Source organism: Cebus imitator, unplaced genomic scaffold, assembly GCF_001604975.1.
Source record: "Cebus imitator isolate Cc_AM_T3 unplaced genomic scaffold, Cebus_imitator-1.0 Scaffold57, whole genome shotgun sequence".
In the NCBI taxonomy this organism is placed as follows: domain Eukaryota; kingdom Metazoa; phylum Chordata; class Mammalia; order Primates; family Cebidae; genus Cebus; species Cebus imitator.
In genome coordinates, this window is record NW_016107372.1 from 8,405,162 (window position 1) to 8,429,210 (window position 24,049).

General features: G+C 37.1%; 1 protein-coding gene across 2 annotated transcripts in view; it reads right to left on the bottom strand.

The window, feature by feature from the left end:
• ACSL3 (acyl-CoA synthetase long chain family member 3) overlaps positions 1-24,049 on the bottom strand; it is an 80,168-nt gene that overhangs the window by 26,467 nt on the left and 29,652 nt on the right. For both annotated transcript variants that reach the window (XM_017529158.2, XM_017529160.2), the window contains 2 exons: positions 8,143-8,555; positions 1,127-1,304 (listed from right to left, as the gene is read on the bottom strand). In XM_017529158.2, the coding sequence (XP_017384647.1) occupies positions 1,127-1,304; positions 8,143-8,520 (556 nt within the window). In that variant the 5' untranslated portion in view covers positions 8,521-8,555. The remainder of the gene's footprint in view (positions 1-1,126; positions 1,305-8,142; positions 8,556-24,049) is intronic.

The window sequence follows — 24,049 nt, forward strand, 5'->3', positions numbered from 1 at the left end:
AGCATTCAGAGCTCTGACCTGTTAAACTCATAGTCTGTAAGTGTTACGTTTTTAAAAGTTATCTATCTTACTATACTAATCAACATTATACCTACTCACCCTCCCCTAAATACCCCAAGATTTCCAATTTTTAAAGATGGAGATATTTTAATTTTTATTTTGTTTCACTTATAGATGTTACTCTGGGACTACCACATTGTGAAGGAATTATAACTGACTTCTAAAACTTCAAAATCTTAATTGTTGACCACTCGGTTCTATAATGTGAAAAAGAACACATACAAACAAGGTGACACACTGAATGTCAGATTTATGGTGTACGTCAAGAAAAGAGCACAAACAAGTGGCAGTACCGCTTATTCTCAAGCAAAATATCTAAAGACAAACATTCTCAGAAATGCTGAAACCATATAACATGAATAATATACATCTTTATTTTCTTTCTGCCTAACTAAAAAAAGATACACAAAATGATTTTGAAAATAATTCTTTTAAAGCTCCTCAAAACAAACAATGTAAATCTAAACCTGTGAAAACAAAAATGGAATATTTGTTTAAAAGAAAAAGTGGGGAAATTCACAGCAAGAAATCTGGTAAAAGTGTATTGTTTCACCTGAAGGATGAGACTAAACATCCACAAACTACTGTCACATTTTGGCACCAACACCTCTGAACTTACGCTTCCAGAACTATCTCACAGACTGAGCCACCACACTTACCACTCAAATAGCTACAATACGAAAACTCTCTATTGTCTACCCTAGCACCTTGAAATTCACCATGTTTCAGTATGGAAGTGCCTCGGAAGTCAACTGTTGTTACTGATAGAGGTGATATAACAAAATGACAGTAACTTCTAAAGAGGATTCCTGACCAATGGTATTGGAACAACGGCCCCTAAGTATAGGTCTAGTTCTCAAGACACTGAAAGTCTCACTATTTAAAGAGGTTCAAGCCTCACTGCAACATTGATTGGTATAAACCACAAATTCCAAGTCATAGCAGAGTTCTCCACTAACTGGACACTAGCTGAAAATTAACATCAGAATTTTAACCTAGTCAGAGTAAAGTATTTCAATAAATATCTGTAAGTCCGTTCTTCCAGAAGTTAAGAAAGTCTACATACGCTGAAAATTATACATAAAACACGCCTGTGCAGCAATCATCCACTCAGCCCTGGTCTCACAGAAGATGGCGATGTTGGTCTTTGGTTTCTGACCCAATTTCTGTAAGCCACTTCCAAAATTAAAGGCTTGAACGAAGACATCTTCATAGGATAGCCAGTTGTAATGTCCAAGAATAACCTGTTAAAAAAACAAAAACAAAAACAAGCACCTTTTAATGTAATCAAAATAATAATTTACAGAAAGAAACCAGAATACCGCCCAAATGTTATGATGAATCAGAAAGTTATGTTTGCATAAAATTATTTTTTAATAAAAAGCTAGAAACTGAGTTTTAGTGAAAAATCTATTTTAAAAATTAGCTATTCTGTGACTTCATCTATAACAACTCAAATCTTATGCTAAATCTTTCAATGTAACCAGGGAAATTTCTGGCTTTATTTTTGATTTTCAAAAATATTGAGAGTTTGATGGGATCCTAAAGGTCAACTTCCTGGCCAAATAGTCATATACTAATAATCTACTTATAAATTTCATCATGAATTAGGTGTTAACTTAATACTGAGCCTATTACCAAGTATCACAGAGGCCAAAATTTTAATTTCTATTTAGGAATTCCTAAATGTCAGTATCAGATACAATATGATTCACAGAAACTTCCCCTTTGCAAGCTAACAGAAATATTTATGATTGCTGAACTTGAACTGCCGTATCAAACTCTGGATAACAAAGTAAACAAGTCTCTGTTTACACAACCAGGTGGACTAGTTATATTATTCAAAGTCCCTCTGTTCAAGCCTTGAATGCTTACTGGTACCACCAGGCTTTCAATATTTTATCTGTTTATCATAAGTGCAGGTAATATCAAGTATGCATTAGTAAAAATGTCCTTTTAAAGCTCTTTAACATACTGTCTTTAGAAATTTTCTTCAACTTAGACAAAACCATAAATCCCTAATTACACATAAATTGCATAAAAAGTTCCTCCCTCTGCAAAAATACATAGCTAATTAATTCCCAAACAAGGCTGTGTCGGTAATATACATCTCAAACACCTTAAAATCATCTGACCATATTCATTTTATAATGTAAACAACACTGAAGAGATTTTTGGAAATAAGAGGTTGGGTGAAGATAAAAATGGAAAGGATAAATGCTGCCATCTAGTGTCCTATTCAATTATGCATTTAGAAATAAATTCTTATTCTGATGGATAAAGCAACTGCATTTAAAATAATACTTATTTAATTTACTGGTCCCAAACTCTCACCTTGCTGTTCACCCCCATGAAATGCTCAGCACAGGGAGCTCCAATGACTTCAAAAGGAGCTCTGTGGGGGTGAGAAGACAGATGAGAACTTGGCCAAAATGTGCTGAAACTGGATTACAATTATTAAGAATTTTACACTCTAAAGATTAAGAACGAGCTACCTTCCAGATTCTAGAATGTAAATGATAGGCTTTATAAATTTCAAAGAATATATGTGTTCTGAAAAGGCGTTTGACATACAATCCAAATATATAAACTCATGCAATGATGTCACCATGTGGCAAAGAAATCAAATGAGTGTAAGATTTCCACATATATAAAAAATAAAATATAAAACAAAATCTGAATCTCGTTATTTTAATTATTTAAACCACTGAATCATCTAGTAATTATCTTTTTCATAAGTATTTCATTTAGAGGATCCTACCCACTCTATAATTTTATCTGATTTGTGCTGAAAAAGTTTCCAATCCTAACTTTGCCCCTACGGTTGGTTAGCCCAAGACAAGATTAAAGTAAGTATTCCTTGCCAACATCATTGAACACTGCTGCAGAACAGCTAACCTTATTAAATCTAGGACCTCAACACCCTGAAGCAATCCTATTATACGTCCCTGGTCTATGATTTTTCTCACCCTCTGAAATAGGCCTGAAACCTCTTCTCTATTCAGATACCCTCCTCTGACCAGGTGCACTGGCGTACACCTGCAATCTCAGCACTTTGGGAGGCTGAGACAGGAGACTCATTGGAAGCCAGGAGTTTGAGACCAGCCTGGGCAACACAGCAAGACCCCATGTATATCTATATCCATATATATATACTTTTTTTTAAAGTAAGAATTAGTCAGGCGTGCAGTGCACGCTTGTTGCCCCAGCTACTTGGGAGGCTGAAGGAAAAGGATTGCCTGACTCCCGGAACTCAAGGCTGCAGATAGCTGTGATCACACCACTGCACTCCAGCCTGGGCAACAGAGACCGTCTCAAAACACACACACACACACACACACACACACACACACACACACACACACACACAGAGAGAGAGAGAGAGAGAGAAATATTTTCCACCCTTCCTTCTTTACTTACAGGTGATAATCCAGTCTCATAGTGAAAACCTCTTTAAGCACTAGTTTAAGCACTAGGACTTGTTTTACTTTCATTATTTAGAAATATTTAAAAATTATACATGTTCCTGTCTTCTTCAATAAAGTACACATGGCTTCATTTAACCTTTCTCTCTGCAACTGAAGATCATTATGAAAAAATTATTCTGAGGGGAGCCACAGAGTGAAAATACTCAAGTGATCTGGATGGTTGTAATAATCAAGATAATGATAACAACGGTGACTAACCTTTACTAGTGCTTACTATACGCTAAGGACACCACAAGTGTTAACTTAGTTAGCTCTTACCATAACTGTAAAAAAACTGTTACTATTATTATCCCTATTTTACACATGAAAATACAGAGACACAGAGTAAATATAACTTGTTAAAAATCATGCAACTAATAAGTGATGGGACTAGAATATGAACCCAGGCAAACTCATTCCAGAGATAAACCACAAAATCACAATGCTTCTACAGTGCATGTGGAAAGAAGTCAGGGTCTTATTAAGCAGGTTAGTAAGGTGGCCTGATAAACAATTGTGGAAAATCACTTTTATACTATGTGTGAGTGAATTATAGCTGGAGGCAAGTGTGGAAGCAAGGAGGAAGCCTGTTAAAAAAGAGGGGACTGTAAGAGACATAAATCGACACCCCTGATTTTCTGGCTTGAACAATCTAGTGTGCAGTAGTGCTTTTAATAAATAGGATGAAAGGAGAGGGACAGTTTGGAAGGAAAAACTAACAGAAGAGTAATATCATAACCAACCTACAAATCCCAGCCAAGAGGCTGACTATAATTTGTTATATATAGCATCATGCAAATGTCCTAATAAATCAGAAAATAAATATTATACATATATACAAACAGGGTAAAAAATGTGACTGGAGTAAGAAATAACACAAAAGACAGCATTAAGAAAGAGGAAAAGAAAGCTAAGTCAACTTACAAAGATATAAATGAGTGTTTCTATTATCTTTTTGGATCAATTTAGAAGGAATGTCATACTGAAGTCTTTTCTAAGCACCATTATTGCATAATCCCTCACTCTTTTATTTTTGTAAAATACCTAAGAAAAAATTAAGTGTTTCTGATAGCTCACTGTGGCCTTGTACTCTTTTCTATTTTTAGTCTTTGCAACTTTGCTCTATTTCAGGTATACATATATTTCAAAGTTGTTCTGAAATCATTTCACTGTTCATTTCAAGAAGACATTAGTGCAATGCATTTACTGCTGGGGACACTGGAATCAGGTGATGGTGACACAGGTTCCAGCTCTTAACTCTGTTATAGTTTTATAAAACCTTACGAAATTTTAAAGGATCCTGAAAAGACCTGCCAAGCCACGAGTGCCTTTTGTTTTTCTGTCCCCTCAGGAAGAATCTGTTCGTAGTGAAGCTAGTGGCTACTCTATCTTGCGCATACTGAGAGCAGGATCATTGCCACTGCCTTTTCTTCCACTCATCCTCCCCTCAGGACTTCAAAATAGACTATTAGGATAAGATGGAAACAAAGCTTCAAAGTTCATTAATTTGAAATAAGACTTGTGCATCTTTCCTTCAACAATATCAGATACAACATTCTGGGGTTAATCCTCTAAAAATAATTTAAATATTGCTACATCATTCATTTTCTTTTCCAGTTGAAGATTATCTTCAAATATGGAAACTATTTAATAAAGATACAATTTATCAAAATAAGTTTGGCTTCCCTCCTGAGCTTGATCAGCTAGCAAGCACTAATGGCAGAAAAGCACACAGCTTAAACCACCAGTTGTGAAAGCTCCCCTTTTCAACATTTTAGGCAGATGCCGCTACTGACACACGCAATGGGTGTAAGAAGAAACCAAGAAAGGGGAAAACAAAAAAGTGCCTAGCATGTTTAACATGCAGCTGAGATACCCACTCTGCAGTCTACAGATCAGCCGCAACACAGAATGAAAAGAAACTAGGGCCTCAGCTAACCAGTGATACTGTACCCTTTCTTCTTGAGTATGGCCAACAGAAAATATTTATTTCATTTATTGTATGCAAAACCTAAAAATTATTCTATCTTCCCAATGAACCTAAAGAAAAATATAACATGTTCCCATGTCAGAGTCTAGACATAGCCTTCTGAACAAAGTTTGAAGAACCACAAATGCTATTTCTTAGCAAATGCTACTAGGCAGATCTTCTGACATACAGAAATTCAAAACCTCCTGTACTAACTAGATAAAACTTTGCAGTAATGAAGTAGAGACAGAAAAACTTGCTAAAGAAAAAACAAACAATTTGTCTCACCTTCTAACAAATATTTCATGCTTTGTTGAGTAATCAATGAATACAAAGGCACTATGGTCAGGACAGGCAGGAAAGAGCCATGTACACTTACACACGCACTTTCAGGGAACAACAATGATAGCTCTAGGATTTTATTTTGTCCTAATTATACTGATACATGAATTAAGAAATTTCATATTCAACATGTAAGCATTTTTTCTTTTTACATAATTGAAAACTAGTTTGCTGCTATACCTACTGAATGACAACTGAAAGACAATACTAGCCACATAAAATGAATAAAATATATGTACAATACTGGGAGGAAAAGTAAGCTTCCTGAAAAAAAGACTTCTGTATATATGATTAGACTAAAGGAAAATCCAACCTTTGAATTCAAATAGCATATCAAAGACAAAAATGAATCTATAAGCAGAAAGATAGAAAAGTAGAAAACTTTTGCACATAAAAATGTTCTGTTTTCAGTATCTTTTCGTTAACTACCAGATTTCTCAAACACAGACTCAAGAATAGTGTACCATAAAAAGCAGTGCTAAGTATGACAAAAGCCAACTTCATTACAATAAAGTGTTTTGCAAATTACAATCCATAGGCTAGAGAAAAAAATTTAACATGCTTAACTCATGATTTTAATTTCTAGAAATATGCTAGATCTCAAGTGGAAAAAAAAATCGGTTTTTTCTAAGTCTGCAAAAGAAATAGGGAATATGTTTTAAAAGTAAAGTGTATAGCTATCCAAACTAGGGCACTTTTGAGACCATAAGGGGGCACTGTTCACAGCAACAAGTATAAATCAGGACTGTTTCAGATAAAACAAGATATACAACTACTCTATTTAAAGGTGAGGAAATTTACAGATTCTGTTGTCAACTTAAAATGTTTTTAGTTTTTAGGAATTACTGACATCAACTTGTTTGGCATCTCCTTTATGTTTGGAAGAAAATGATGTATGAAATTTGTGTAAGTGGCAGAATTAATGGGCTATATAGAAGAGCTTAAGCAACAACCCTCTGGCCCTCCAGCAAAAGAGGCGCTCTGGGTTTTGCATTCCATAGTTGCAGTCATTTGGACTCTCCTTCAAGATCTGACAATTTCCTTGTAACCGACAGAAAAAAAGGCAGTTGGGGATCAAGATAGCTAGAAATGGTTAAAAGATATTAAACCTACTACCTAACCAAATTATCAACCAACCACAGATCACTGTACTCCCTCTAAAAAATACTTTATCTTCAATTTTTAACCTACTAGAATTTCAAGAACTGCTTATAAGAAAGTCACATATCCAAGTTCATAAACAGCATTCTCACGCCATTTCTACACTACTAGTGAAGCATTATTCCATGACCTAATTTTCTTCATTGAATTTCCTACTATAATTTTCCTCACTGAATTCTCAAGATAATAGTAACGTAGTTAATAAAAGCTAGAGCATTTACATTAAGTGCCACCAACTGTTGTTCTAAACACATTGCAGATATGCACACACACAATCCTCACAAGAAGCCTGAAAGCTGTGATTATTGAAGTGATTATTGAAAAGCGGAGGGTCTGAGTTCTGGAGCCAGAAGGCCTGGATTCCAATCCCAGCTTCACTAGCTGTAGCAACCTTGGGGTAAGTTACCTAAACTATCTGTGTCTCAGTGCTACCATCTGTAAACTGAAGATAATAACTAACTCATAGGGTGACTGTGAGTCTTAAAATGATACATGTAAAGATCTTAGAACAGCTTGGCTCTTGAGTATCAGTAATGATCATTATCTTCATATTACAGATAAAGAAACTGAGGCAAATTTGTTAAACTACTTTTCTGGGGTCAGAAAGCTAGTAAGTGGCAAAGCCAAGATTCAGACCTATAGTCTGGGTCTGGAGTCCAGGCTCTTAATCACTGTTACACTGACTTCAAAGACATCTTGCCCGTCGTTTCAAACCAACAATGGCAGGTTTCTCTATTTCTGAAAAGAAATGTTTTAAGAACCATGCAATTGCCACAACCAAAGTACAAAGACATGAAGCACTCACTGCAACCCACATCTAAGTGACATTTAACATTGCAGGTCCCACCCAAAACCTGGAGCCATTTCCAGCCCCTAGCTGCTCTAGAGACAGGGAGTATGGTTTCACACCCAAAACTGCCCTAGATATTCCAACCAGTGGGTCTCAATGTCCTTCTGAAAACTCAAAACATATCAGTGCTGGTAAGTACAGAAATAGATCAGAGGAGAGTCTAGCCCCCTTCCTACACTGTTTCTCCTTCAACGGCAAATTCTAATGGAGGCAGGCTGTGCTGCTCCTTTACTTCATTTCTGATAGAATATTTTATTCAGAAAGAATTCAAAGGCAATGAAAGATCACCTTACCTTTTTAAAAATTTTCCCATTAGGTTGTAATTCATCTTCCTCATTTAAAACTTCACGAGTTCCCAAGAGTCTTTTGTTCTTAAATTTGTTTTTTGCATACGTAAAAACTTTATCTAGAGTATCACATCCAGGGTATAATACTGAAGCCAAACCATCCAAACTATTAACAGATCTGTATGCAGAATCAGGTTTTGAATTTACTGGCTTTGCTTTAACTTGGTTTGATTTTTCTCGTCTTGACTCAGAGAAAAAATAAAATGGAATGTATGTTAAAATAGTATAAAGTGATATTAGAAAATGTATAAAATATAAAAGAATAGGGTTGATGGTATGTTTCAGTTTCATGGTAGATGGTTTTGAAGACACGTGGTTATTCATCTCAAAAAGTAGAATTAACAGACTTCAGCAAGACTCTAGAAGGAAGAAAAAGAAAGGTGTTAGTTCAAAATCATTTTAAAATAACTTTAAAAAAAGTTACATCAGCAAACGAAGATTTTTTTTTCTACCAGGCAGCAGCAACTATACTGGTCCCTACAACGTCTTGATATTTCTAAGAGACTCATTTGTACAATAGCTATTAACTAAAGAATTACAAGTTTCCACATCAGACTGTGAACAGGTAGCCGGCCATTCCAACCAAAACCTCAAGTATCTACAAACATTTCCCAGTAGTAAAAAGGGAGCAAGTCAGAAAACGGGTGGGGGGGAGACCAAAAATTTACCCATTTCCTGTGCTTTAGCATCTCACTGCATTAGGGATGGCAAGTACTTTACTAATATGACACATTCATCCTCTCACAGCCCCAGCAGCCATCTGCCAAACAATCACTGCATTCCATCCCTGTGAGCCACATTTGCATGCTAGTCAGCAACAAGCAAGTGGAGTTTGCAAACACAAAAAAATTCATTTTCCACAATGACTCTAGATCGAGGGAATTTGGTTTTTGCCATAAAGGTCATGGGGAGACATTAAAGCTTTCTGTGCAGGAAAACAGCAAAATGAAAACAAATGGTCTTGCTACATCCAGAACATCAGAGTTACAAAGAATAAACGTATCCTCACAACCCAGGAGAAAGATGCTATCAAACTAAGTGTTCTCTTTAAAATTTAATTTTGCATATTTGTTTTTGAATTAAAAATAATATAATAGCCAGACATGGTGGCTCATGCCTGTGATCCCAGCACTTTGGGATGCCAAGGCAGGAGGATGCTTGAGCCCAGGAGCTCAAGACCATCCTGGGCAACATGGCGAAACCTCATCTCTACAAAAAACAGAAAAATGAGCAGGGTGTGGTGGTGCACGCTTGTAGTCCCAGCTACTCGGGAAACTGAGGTGGGAGGATCACCTCAGCCAGGGGAGATGAGACTGCAATGAGCTGTGATTATGCCACTGCACTCCAGCTTGGGCAACAAAGCAAGATCCTGTCTCAAAAAATAAAATAAAATAAAATAAAATAAAATAAAATAAAATAAAATAAAATAACATAAGCCAGGCGCAGTGGCACATGAGGCTGAGGTAGGAGGGCTATTTGGGCCCTTACCACCCCTGAACAATCCTTTTCAAAATCTCAGCTAGAACCTAGCAAGATGGCAGAAGGTGAAGACCATGTCACAGCTACCTCCCTCAACTGCTACTGGCAGCAAAGGACTTATGGAGGTCTCCCCAAAACAGCCACTCAAGACCCCCCTTATTCCACTGCAGTTTCCCTGGGGACAGGGGATCCTTTGGCAACATCAAGAAAAAAACTGAAATCCTACTAAAGGCTGTGGGAGACGTTCCTATTAGGAAAACAAAGAAGTAGGCAATAGAGTGAACTGGAACCATCCAAAGATTCCTTGACTTCATCAAAAAAGTTCCTTAAACTTGCAGCCTCAGTTGTTTATTTATGTGAATCAGGCTTTTGCTCTTTCCTGGGACCAGGAATTTGGAACCTTCTGTGAGTGTTTCGGGAGTGATGGTAAACTAGTTCTACGTTACTGCAAATCTTAAGCATGGGAATGAATCACAGAAAAAAACAACTTACAACTTAAAATGAATTTTCACAGAGGAAATAGCTCTGAAAAGTTTTGATGCTTGCAGCAAGAGACTTAATAGATATGACCTATTCAGTATGTGTCTACTATGACGTATGTTTATAGCTAAGAAAACATCCATAGCATGAATGAACTCACAAAAATGTGATTTTTATGAATATATAAATCATCATAAAAGACTGACATGAGCGTATGTCCACCATTCCCATCCATTACTATTAATATTGCCACATATCTGCCTGCAAGGTTGAAATGGAGACTAACACTATATAAACTTCATTACCAGTTCTCAAAATGACCAGAATTGTTTTAATGGTAAAAGCTTATTAAAGGGCTTTTTTTTTTTTAACCTATACAGGGAACTTCAGATTGTTTGGGATATGGGATGTTTACACTTACACCTGTTGTGTTACCTTCTTGTAAAATAGTCACATTGACCTGCTGAATGAATACCTTAAATAGTCAAGCAGAGGGCAGCGCCGCCGGCAAGAAAGGGTTTTACATCTTTGCCATGTAGTATCAGGAGAAAAGACTATTTTTGTTAATTTTTAGCCAGTATCTAGCCAGGAGAGCAAGCATGTTGGGCAAACTGGAAGGCTATTTTAGAGCATATACATAGTTTAATTATTTTATTGGGATACAGAAAAAAAAAATTATAAATTCTGGACAAATGATTCACATGACTCTTTTCAGTCCTATCACTTAATAATTCTTGAGTTCCAATCACGTAACTACGGTGTTGCTCTGTCACTGATTTATATAGTATCAAAAGCACTTGATAATCCCAGCAACATCTTTGAGTGTTTCACAATGCATTTTCCAACTTGAAAGCACTCAGTAATTGAAAAACAGGCTGGCATGCGGTCTCACACCTGTAATCCCAGGACTTTGGGAGGACAGGGAAAATAGATCACTTGAGCTCAGGAGTTCAAGGCCGGCCAGGGAAACATGACAAAACCCTGTCTCTACAAAAACTACAAAAATTAGCCAGGTATGGTGGCACACACCTGTAGTCACAGCTACTCAAGAGGCTGAAGTGGGAGGATGGCTTGAGCCCAGGAGGTGAAAATTACCTGAGTCGAGATCATGCACTCCAGCCTGGGCAACAAAGCCAGATCTTATCTAAAAAAGAAAAAAAAAAGGAAAAGATAAGATAAAATCAGCCTTCGATTTTATGTGTATTTCATGCCATGACTAAAACAGCACCATTTTTACTGAATGCTGTTAAGGCTGGTAATTTCCTAAAGCGTGATTTAACTTTTTTTTTCTTCTGTGTTATATCTATAATACCATATTGACAGAAGCTGAAGGCAGACAAATGCCTAGGCAGATAAGGAAGGGTCCTCAGTGAAACTTCACCTTCAAGCCTGAAACAGCCTGAAGGCAACCAGACTGCTGTTCCAGGATGAAACCCGTTACCCAGAGGGAGAAAGTCTGCCCAAGTGTGCCCACCGGGGTGGAGCCACCAGGAATTTGTGCCTTATGCAGGGGAGGAGTCTGGTCTCTTCAGCTCCTGTGTGGTGGTCCTGGTATTCAATTTGTGAGATGGAAACCTGCTTGCAGGACTCCTCTCTTTGCTGAGAGCTTTCCTTTTGCTTAATAAATTCCGCCCTCCTCAACCTTCAATGTGTTCGCATGCCTAATTTTTTTTCTGGTCATGAGACAAGAACCTGGACTTAGCTGAATTAAGGAACAAAATCCTGCATATTTTTTAAAAAGTGTTATAATAAATTGAATGGCATGTACAAACAAGATCTAGGGTATGTACTAGAATTCCAAGCATTTATTTTCAAAGGTAAGGGTGTGAATGATGTGATTTTATTGAAGGATTTGAACTGTATTTTAATCCCTTAAATGTCAGACTGCAATTTATGGCTACAGGGATCTGCCATACATTAGCATTAGGGGATGCTAAGTAACAAACAGCTTTATAGTGATGAAATCACTGTCTAGTTCTCATTTTCTACCCAAACCAGTGAATTTTTGAGTCCCATTACACCAGTGTCCTCATGTAATTAATACAGCTAACAGCACTAGAATAATACAAGTTGAATTATGTAACATTATCTAATAAGAAATAACATCACCTTAAGTTGAAGGCTGGAAAGTGTATCAAGTTAAATAAGTTAGATATGAAAAAGACTTCTATCTAATTTTGTCCATTAGTTTACTTAAGTATCATTTATTTAAAGGCATGTATTTAACAAGTAACAAAAATATGTTAAACTTGGGTACTGTGTTTACCACTGAGGTTTCAGATGATGGAATACTTGCCACTTCAACAATACTTGAGTTTGAATTTGTAGCATCAACTTAATTATTCTTTTTGACCTAAATAACTAGTTCATTAACTCTAAGGTTAGCTTAAAAAGAATCTCAGCTGTATAAAAGCTGGCTTTTATGGAGAAATAAGTAAGCTGATTTTAAAATTCACATGGATATTAAAAGTACCCAGAACAGTCAAACAATCTTGAAAAAAGAATGAACTTGGGTGACTTACATGTCTTAATTTTAAAATTTGCTATAAAGCAACAGTAATTAAGACAGTGTGGTATTGGCAAAAGGACAGACATATAGATCAATAGCACCAATAAGAGTCCAGAAATAAATCCTTATATTATGGACAACTGAATTTCAACGGGGTAATGAGAGAATTTAATGAGGAAAGAATGGTCTTTTCAACAAATGGTACTGAAATAACCAATAAGTAAAAGAAAGAAGTTGCAACCCTTCCTTACACCATACAAAAAGTTAACTCAAAGGGATCATACATCTAAAGACAAGTATTAAACAGGAAGTGTAAAGGGTGCTTCAGGAAGTGTATAGTAAAAGACAGAGGCTGGTTCTGGCATTTTCTGCGACATCTTCTTGGACCAAATGGCAATTTTTTTGTGATCTTAAAAGGCTAAGGACAAGTGAGGACGGGGTAGGGGAGTGGGAGTAGGGATGGAGCTTTAGAAGTGATGGCACCGCACAGGCTGACCAAGCACCAAAATGAGTACATGTTCAAGAAACAAAAAGCAAACCGGCAGAGCGGGGAGGGTAGGAGACAAAGTTGAACTGTCGTGCCCTTTGAAAAGAACTTAGTTTTCATTCTAACGTATACAAATACAGGTTTAGGAAATAACTATGAGTAGAAGAAAATGTGAAGGCAGCAGAAACTTAGAGGCAAGGAAATTAGATTAAAGACAGTGAAAATATTTCTTTACCCTTCTCAAACAAGAGGCTAAGGTGGTGTGACACAGGGCCAGCAGCTTCCGAAGGTGGCAAAGGTTGCAGCTGTTGCCCCAGTCCTTCCCAGTAACTAATTCTGTCTCTGAATACAAAACAGAATTGAGTCATGAATTAGAGCTGCAACAATACAAGGAGAGAAAATGATATTGGTGCCTTCCACCAAGGGAGAAATACAAGAAGTGAAATAGGTGGTCAGTGGTTGGATGGCCAGTAGGAAGAAAATAAAACAGTTTTGAAAACACGGGTTTAAGGTTCCTGTGAGTCATCCAAATATACATAAACTGTGAAACTTAAGAGAGGCCAGAGCAAGAAGCACACATTTTGGAGCCATAAGAAGAAGGATGAGAATGTCCAAACAGAACACACAGGAAATCTACGAGATCAAGTTCAAGGACAGAAAACTTTGAAAAGAAACCAATCCACAGGGCCGAGAAGGGGGGAGGACCACTGAGGAAAGCAATAAAGGAGAAACTGGAGAAGACGGTGTTGCAAAAGCTAAGGGAAGGGAGAGGCCCAGAGCAAGTCTTCAAGGGTGTCAACTGCAGCCCAGTGATACCAGCCACATTCAATTAAGCCTTTTAATTTTTCTAAAATGTTCTAGATAAATTAAGTAAAGTAACAGATTTGGACAACTGCATCTTATTTGCTAGGTGGCTATAAAAAAATCTTGAGAACTAGTCATACTTTATGTTGCCACACCTTAGAATGAGTATTATTGTCAGAGGTGTTCAAACCAGAGCGACTCCATCTTGAGTAAGGGATAGGAAAATAAGGCTGGGCTACATTTCCAAAAAATTAGGCATTCCTAGCTTCCAGGTATTTACAGTTAAGGCAACAAATTAATATTTTAAAGACAGACTCAGACTTGGGAGTGTCCAGATATCCCAATATCTGGAGAACAAAGGCATTCCTAATTTTGCTTTAAAGATAACATCGATTCCTGCAAAATACAGTAATTAAGAAAATTATTCCTTTCTCACAAACCCTTGTAGCAGACCGCATCTCTCTGTATATATGGATGCTGTACCTACGGTGGGCACATTCCTCCTCTTACTGTCAGGAACGTCCTACTCTGTCTATGAATAACTGTTCTTTCACCACTTTATGTTCTTAATAAACTTCCTTTTACTGCGCACTATGGACTCACTCTGAATTCTTTCTTGCACGAGATCCAAGAACCCTCCCTTGCACTCTAGGTCGGGACCCCTGCCCTATAACATTATCTTTCAACAGTAAATTTGAACAGCTAAATCTGTCAGTCTTTTCTTCCACAGCTTCTAAGTTTCCAACCTAGTTTTAAAAGGCCTCAGCTATCCAAAGGTTAAACTATTGGTCTCCTGTATTTTTTCTAATGTTTGACTAATTTTTGTATCTAGATCTTTAGGTCAACAAAGTTTATCTTTCTATATTGCGTAAGGGTGAAAGCTAAATTCTTTCCTCTCAGATGAACTGCCTAAACCATTTTTAAATAAGCCACTCTTATCCTAAATAAACAAAATGTCCTCTTCATTAATAATTTCTCATTCACACTTGAATGTGTTTCTAAACACCATTCTGCTCCTCTGCCATGTATATGCCTACTGCTTTGCTAATACCCTTTTATACCAAATACAAATTTACAGCCATGTTTCTTAAATGTGGCCCATGGGTCAATCATATCAGAATTACCTTAGAGATTATTTAAAATAAAGATTCCTCAGATATGCCTCCCTATCTTCCTTACTGCTCCAATACCTAAAAATTGAAAACTCTTATAGCAGATTCATTTTTAAATTGCAACCATGTGTGATATTGTGCTGGCCTAGAGCCAGACCGGAGCAAAACTATTTTATAAAATGCAAAACTGTTTTTTAAATAAGTTGAAATGGCTGCCCCATTCTCCTCACAATAACTACTGTCCTTGGCCTCTGTAAATAGAACTGCTAGTTTGTTCTCCAAAACTATGTAAAGCTGCTTACCTTTTCTTATCAGTAACTGCTAAAATCTGTGACTTCTATCACCACCCAGACGATGTGTAAACAAATGTATATCTTGACTTCTGTAAACCACTGAGTAACAAACAGAATGACAAAAGTCCCCTAGACCTTGGAATGTCCGGAGACCCCCGCCCTTGTCTCCACCCAGGAGGTGAATCACAGAATCTCCTAGCCCTTGAAATGTCCGAAACCTTTTCATCCCCATCCCCGCCCCTCACCCCCACTCCCAAGGTGGTTTTTCAGGTATAAAAAATCGTGGCACCCTCCTTTTGCCACCACAGGTTGGAGAGACGTGAGTCCTCTGTGGTCGCCGGCATAATAAATGATCCTGCAATCTGGCATACTTTTGTCTTGTGGTAACTTTCTATGCTCCAGTCAAATACAACACATGTAGGGTTTTTGTACACTAATGCCTAAGAACTACTGCTTTAAGTATCTGATAAGACCTTCACTATCCGTATTTTTCAAAATTCTCTTGTCAATTCTTATATTTATTCTCCTACATAAATCCTGAGGATTTATCATTTCTGTATGGTGAAACACAATTTTAAAAGAATCAAAAGGAAAACAAGTATCATGGAAAAAATGTTGACAAAATATACAAAGAGCTCCTGTAAATTAAAATAAGACCAAGCAACACAAGGAAAATGGGCAGAGAGTATGAACAGGGAAGCCAAAAAAGAGGAAATAAAAGAGGACGCCTGGGAATTAAATGCTAGATTTGACAATGGGAAGGTTTCCATTGACCTCAAACTTGAAAAGAGCTTAAGTATTAGGAACCTAAGCTCAACTGAAGAGGGTTCAAGAAAGGATAGAAAGAGAGTAAGTAGAAAGAGCTCTAAAGAGCAGAGTAATGATCACGGGCCAGGACAAAAGAGATTCTTTTGTTTTAAACATAAATAGTAGAGCTTGTCTGCAGACTGATGGCTATGATCCAGGAGAGGAAAGAAAAGTATTATGCAGAAGACAGCCACACCCTGGAGGAGGAGAGAGGGTGGAGGGAACAGGAACACAGATGTATGGGTGGACAGAAGTAGTAACAGAAGCTTGTAGAAGATTTTCTTCTGGGTACTTCTATTTTCTCAGAGTAATAAGAAGCAAAATCATTGGACTGAAGGGAGGCAGAAAGGAAGGTATCAGAAAATTAAGGAGAAAGAAAGTATAAAATAATTATCTAGAAGAATGGGAGAATGAATGGTCATGGAAGAGGAGTAGCAAAGGAGTATGAAACAGCAAGACCACAAAATTAGAAGGACAATGAAATCACTAAGAATCATGACAGAGTAGTGTCAGGGTCACAGGAAGGCATATTCAACTATTTAAGGATTTGGGGATGGGTAGTTAACTGTAACTAGTAGAAGTAAAGTCTGAAGATAAAACAGAGGACACACACAAACTTGGAGGACTTGGCAATACTGTTTCAGTGGGAAAAAACAAAAAAGAAAATGATCTAAAGATCTGTTAATCAAAGAATATCTGAAAAACCAATTGAACAGACTATTATGCAGCCATTAAAAACAAGCTATATGTGCATGCATTGACCTAGAAAAACTTCTATGATACCTTGCCAACTGAGAAGAATGTGTTGTATACACAGGTATGCCTGACTTTATGCATGACTACAGGAAAAGATATACGCAAGTGAAGGTTTTTAAGAAATTATCCCTTAATATTCAAATGCAGGTCAAAGTCCACTCATCTTTCACTATGAGGAATTTAACAACTCCCAACTTCACTAAACTCTCAAAAATGCTAATTAAAATAACAAGACAAATTAAGTTTAACAGCATTAAAAGAAAATGACTTATTGCTCCTTATATAATGAAAGATGAGCAAAAAAAAAATCTTGAAATATAAAACTGTGTGATAAACAGCTAGGTTCAAACACTTGAAATGTGTTCTATGTAATGTCAGTTGCATTATGTCAAAGAGTTATTTACGTCTTATATTTTAATTAACAGTTGTTTCAAATCATAATGATCAAGTTGAAGGAAGATCTCTTCCCTCTATTATTTGAGAGGAAGAACACAGGTGACTTGGAAAGAGTGGAGGAAGAGGAGGCCAGACAGGATTTTGTGTCACCCAAATCTCGTGTTATGAACCAACTGGACATAAAGTAATGGGCTTAACAACCACCTAGGAAATCACTTTCAAATGATACACTTCCAAAGGGTATGAAGTGAATGTAAAAACAAAATTTTATGTTAAAAATTGCTACTAAGGAATATTATTAATGTCATAGTCAAATGCTCTGTATCAACTCCCCATTTTTCAAAATAAAAATTGTCACAAATGCTCATATGAAAGCCTCCTGCCAGGAGTAGTAGCTCACGTCTGTAGTCCCAGATACAAAGGAGGCTGAGGTGAGAGGCTGAGGCTCAACCTCCTGAGCCCAGAGGTTGAGGCTGTGGCGTGCCGTGATCACACCAAAGCACTCCAGCCTGAGCGACAGAGCAAGACCCTATGAAAAGACAAAGACAGAAAGAACAACCCTGTGAGAAGAAAAGGGGATGGGGAGGGATTGGGACGGGAGAGAAGAAAAGGGAAGGAAAAGGAGGGGGAAAGGGAGGAGGGGAGGAAAGAAAAGCATAGAAAAGAGAGAAGAAAAAGAGAAAAGAAGAAAAGAGAGAAGGAAGAAAAGCTTCCATCAGAGATTGTGTTTTCCTAAGAGAAAAACAGGGAAAAAGTAGGTTGCCACAGGGATCACTTTCAGATTAATATATCAAATGGTTCTACCTGCTTAGATCTTCGGTTTCAAGAATCTCTTAGACGCAGGAGAGATACAACGTGGTACCTCAACTCAAAATTGGCAGACCTGTGAAATTAACCTCCACAAAGCTGGTGGACTGAACAAAGAAAACGGGAGTCACCCTCAGAACCTAAGACATGTACAATGTCTACAGGAGGGAAGAAGTCAGCAATGCTATTATATTCACTCTCTACTAATACAGCAAGCAGACATTATGCGCCCCCTCCACGTCTACCACCATCATGAAAAGGGACCTAAAAGCTCAACTTGCAGAGCAGGGAAGGAGTCCCAACACTTAGAAATGTTCCCACGAAGTCAAAGGCAGCAGAGGATGAGAACAGGAAAAGAGAGGACAGAAGAGGAGAAAATACTGCAGATGGGGCATCTTGATATGCCACAATTTACTTCTCGGTTAATCCTGCCCACCACTCAGTCTGATTTCCTCCTCTGTATTTTTCTTTCAGCCTACACACCCAAACAGGCACCAATACTATACAACTGTTCATATCTGCAAATAACAATAATAATATGGCTTAGCATTTTATCTCTAATGAAGTATACATGAGTGGCTTGCATAGCACTGGACATCTAGGAATCCGTATTTGCTAGCACGAAATGTGCTGGAATTTTTCACCAAGATTGCAATAAAAGGGAAACAATTCTGAGTGCAGGCAAACAATCACAGTGAAGGGAACTTTTTATTTCATCTCATTTAATTCTCACAAAACCCAATTTAAAACAGACTGTGCCCAAAGGCACTTAACAGTTAGCAGCTAAAGCACGATTTTAACCTACGTGTCTCTCTCCAAGGCACGTCCAAACTTTTTAATGCCCCCATACTCTCTTAATAAACTCTATGGTTAATACCTTATTGTTGGGGGAGGGGGGAAAGTGTCCTTTAATACACCACTTTTGAGTTTTTCCTTTCCACAAAAGTGACAGTCATATACATTCTACAGAGACTGAAGAAGTCCCAGATGAATGACGCAAATCATAACTAGGGTCAAGAAGGGCAGAAAGAACTATTTCCTACCCAGAATTGGTCTCTCAGAGTTGTAATGGAAAGTGCAACCAGTGACTATTATTTACTATCACGAAAGATTTTCTTTAGAGGAGCACCCTGGTTCTCATGAACATGTTCACTTCTCAGGCATTCAAGGCTAAAATCATAATAAAAATACATAGCTAGTTCAAGAGAATCGTTTTAAAGCATTCACTTACTATATATCCTGCTGCCTCCCTCCCCAAAAAAAGTAGACCTGAAGTAGGAAAGTTGTTTTAAATTCTTACAAATATTGATGCACGGACTAACTAATTATATAATACAGTGGTTCTTACTGTATTTAGTAAAAACAAAGAATTCTTCCTTTCCAAATCCCCAAAAACTAACACAATCTTTCAACAACTTCAAAGATTTCAACTATGACCACATAGTTTCAACGTATGACGTCGCAATGACTACAGGCTGAAATCAAGATCATTAGTCCTTACAAGTACTTCTTTAATACAAAAATAAAATTGTCAAAAATATTCTGGACAGGAAATCAATTAAAAACATTATTAGAAGATTCAGTCACATTACCATCTGGATTAGACAAACTTCCAATTTACAACTAGGAAGTTTTATGAGGAAATAATATAATTTGGTATTTTCTTTTTAAGAAAACTATTAAGCCTGTATTTATTTTAACCTCAGAAAATGAAATTTTGCATAAAAGATATATATTGAAAAGGAGGAATGGAGAAAGATTTATTATAGCAAGTCTTTCCCATGAATATATTTAAATTAAAAAGCACTTTAACAAAGCCAACTCTTTAAGTTTCAGTTATCCAGTGTAATTTTAAAACTGTTTCAGTCCTATTATTATGATAGTGGAAATAAGAGTAGTACTATTGAGTACTCTCCTTTTGAACTGCAAATACAGTCCTCTCGATTTCCCCAAAACTGATCAAGACCCATTATTTCTGTAAAAAATCGCTTTTATTCCCTCTTCTAGATAAGAATTAATCGAAAACAGAAATCAGACAAAGGAATATACATCTTTTTCAGTCTGACACACAACAGGGATATTAAAAGCATATACACACATGGATACCTGCATAAACACATACACTAGACCAGACTGAGCTCTACTGCAATTACTATGAGACCTTGAGCAGGTCACTAAACCTTAATTTGCTCACCATTAATATTGATGCAGTTCAACTCAAGACTATATTCTACTGATGCCTAGGGTTCACAAAATTGATTCAGGAGTACTGACAGCCCTCAAACTATGAAGGTTTAAATGACCTGAGAAACTTGTCTTTTCTGTCTTCTATACACAGTAATAATCTCCCTTTTGTGGGGAATGTAAGAAACAAGTTCAGATTATCTCCATGGTAAGTAAGTGAATAAATACAAGAGGAGATTGGGGAAAACTTTTCATTCCTTTTCTTTTTTTTTTTAAGGGATAGGGTCTCACTACATTGCCCAGACTGTGCTCAATCTCCAGAGCTCAAGTCTTACTCCCATCACAGCCTCCTGAGTAGCTGGGACTACAGGCACACCACCATGCCCAGCTTCCTTTTTTTTTGAATCACATTAACATACTACCTTAACAACAGCAAACACTTTTTTTTTTTTAGATGGAGTCTCACTTTGTCACCAGGCTGGAATGCAGTGGTGTGATCTCAGCTAACTGCAACCACCACCTCCTGGGTTCAAGCGAGTCTCCTGCCTCAGCCTCCCGAGTAGCTGGGACTACAGGTACGCACCACCACACCCGGCTAATTTTTGTATTTTTAGTAGAGAGGGGGTTTCACCATGTTGGCCAGGATGGTCTCAAAACAAATACTTTTTAACATACAGTCTAAAGATAACGTAATGTGGATGGTCTGAGAAAATGTGCTGGTTTTTGACAGACTGATTCAACAAAGATGGGACAGGCTGAGATCTGGGTTAAGTGTTCAGCCAAGTGAAGGAAAACTAACTGCTTCAAACCACCCCCACCCTCTCTGTTCCCCAGCCTCCACACCCCAACCACTGCTCCCCTCTCACCAAAACACAAACACCAGCTTTACTGAATTGAGCACAATCTGGTTTTGTATATTCATTCTGACCTGTTGCATCTCTGTCCACACAGCTGAAAGAATAAGAATCAAGAACCCCAGAGAAAACGAAGATAGTGCTTCCTTAAATAGATAAATGTGTGAAGACTAAGGTCCACATACAAAAGCAGCAAAGTGGACTTTTTACACACTGAAATGTCCCTTTACTCCTACTTAGGGTTGCCAGATTTAACAACCTTAAATTCAATTTTAACTGAATGCCTTGTATTTTATATGGCAACCCCATCCCCAGTCGACCACAAAGAGTTACAATTAATCAGGATGATTAAACATCCTAGTTTGCCTGGGACTACAGAGTGTCTCAGGACACAAAATTTGCAGTACTGAAAACCAGGCAATTCCCAGGGAAACCAGGAAGAGCTGGTTACCCTACAACTAATCGTTTCATGGAGTAAGTAAACTAACTGCAGTCTTGGCTTTACCACTAGCTATGTTTGATCTTCTTAGATGAAAATAAGCTTTTTGTACCTCGTTTCCCCATATATGTCATGATTTATCTAATGTACAACATTAAAGTAAGGATAAAATGTGACATAAAGAGCTTTTGAAAAATGCTAACGTGTTATAAAAGCTAGTTATCAGTAGATATGGTTTGGGTACAAAGTTCTGTTTAATGTAGAGTTTCCAAGTAGAAAGGTACTTGTTTTTATTTGTATCAGGGATGTCCAATCTTTTGGCTTCCCTGGGCCACACTGGAAGAAGAATTGTCTTGGGCCACACATAAAATACACCAATACTAGCAATAGCTGATGAGCTCAAAAAAAAAAAAAATTTTTCACCAAAAAAACATGTTTAAGAAAGTTTACAGATTTGTGTTGGGCTGTCACATTCAAAGGGCAGGTTTAACAAGCTTGCTTTATATGATCTACTAAAGGTGCTATTATTTATAATACTGAGTATAAGTTTCATTATATATAAAAATATTCAATAAACTCACCCCTTCTAGAACTTAACAATAAGCTCTGGGTTTGATGCTGGTTTCCCATTTAATCATCATGTAACATAGGACAGGTCCCTTAACATACTTAAGCTTCAGATTCTACTGTAAAACTGAGGAGACAATAATACATACCTTACAAAAATAAAATACATGTGTTAATAATACTGTAAAATTCTGCTGACTATACAAACCTATGTATACATACAAGTTGAGCATCCCAAATCCGAAAATCTAAAATCTGAAATGCTCCAAACTCTGAAACTTTTTGAGGGTCAACATGATGTTCAAAGGAAATGCTTATAGGAGCATTTAGGATTCGGGATTTTCAGACCTGAGATGCTCAACTGGTAAGTATATGCAAATATTCCGAAATCCAAACTGCAAAACACTTCTGGTCCAAGCATTTCGGACAAGAAATACTCAATGTGTACCAGTATTTCTCTGTATCATTACTTTTTATACCCTGCTGATTCTAAAGCTAAAAAAGTCCATTCAACCTTAATCTTAAGAACAGCTTAGGCCATGGAGCCTGAGTAAGTTTGACACTGTTCAGCCACTTACTAAATGTCACTTTAGGTAAACTACATTTCTAGGCCTCACACTGTAAAAAGTTAAGAATATCTGCATTATAAGGTTATCATGGGATTAAACAGTACATGTAAAGTATATAAGGGCATGCCTCATAAGCAATATTCAAATCTCAGCTGCTATTTTCATCATTACTGATATATGTTTACTAGATTTAAGATTTTAGGGTTAGAAGAGGCTGAGATCATATGTTCATCCATCAAGTCCCTTGCAATATAAAATAATTGTAAGCAAAAAGAGTAATAACAATTCTTAGCACATCTTGTATTTGGAATTGATACTGTTCCATTTAGCATCCCCAGCTACCTAGTCAGTTTTGGAGATCTCTCTCCATGAGCTTCAGAGAGATGATTACAAATTTATTTTTGTTTAAGATAATACATTAAGAATACTTGTTCCTGTGTCTAGTGCTCCATGCTGTTTTTGTTATAACCAAAATAAGTAAGTTTTCTCCATGCAGAAGTATAACTTTTTATATTAGAATTTTGCTCAAGCTTGATTCATTAAAGGGGAACAAAAAGGAATGACATGTTTTGTCACCATGATATTATACTAATGAAAGGGCAGAGGAACTAGACCCTAGAAGCCCCAGTCACTAGCATTATTTTAATATTTATCAGTATAGGTTAACTGGCCAAGAATTAAATGCCTTGACCATATTAAGACAACACTGAATAGGATTCTTTACTCTTTTAGTACTACTCCTATTTCTCCCAGCCATTTCCTAAAAATGATTAATGAGAAAGCCAGCTATATAAATATTTCAGGCAAACATGAACTATTAGGTTACCTAATGACATCAACCTGGCTTATCGATATTTGAGGATCTTAATAATTCCAACTCAATCCAACTACATACTACATTTAGCATGACATAAACCTGTACCAAGGAGAGTGAACAGACGGCCTAATTTTTAACTGAAAGTTATGTTCATTGGATTAACAAATTCACTTTTAAATATACCTCTTTTTGGCCAGGCATAATGGCTCATGCCTTTAATTCCAGCACTTTGGAAGGCCAAAGTGGGCAGATCACTTGAGGCCAGAAGTTCAAGACCAGCCTGGCCAACATGGTGAAACCCCATCTCTACTAACAATACAAAAATTAGACAGGTGTGGTGGTAGACGCCTGTAATCCCAGCTACTCGGGAGGCTGAGAAACAAGAATCATCTGAGCCTGAGACGCAAAGGTTATAACGAGCTGAGATCGTACCAATGTACTTCAGCTTGGGCAACAGAGCAACACTCTGTCTCAAAAATAAATAAACCTCTCT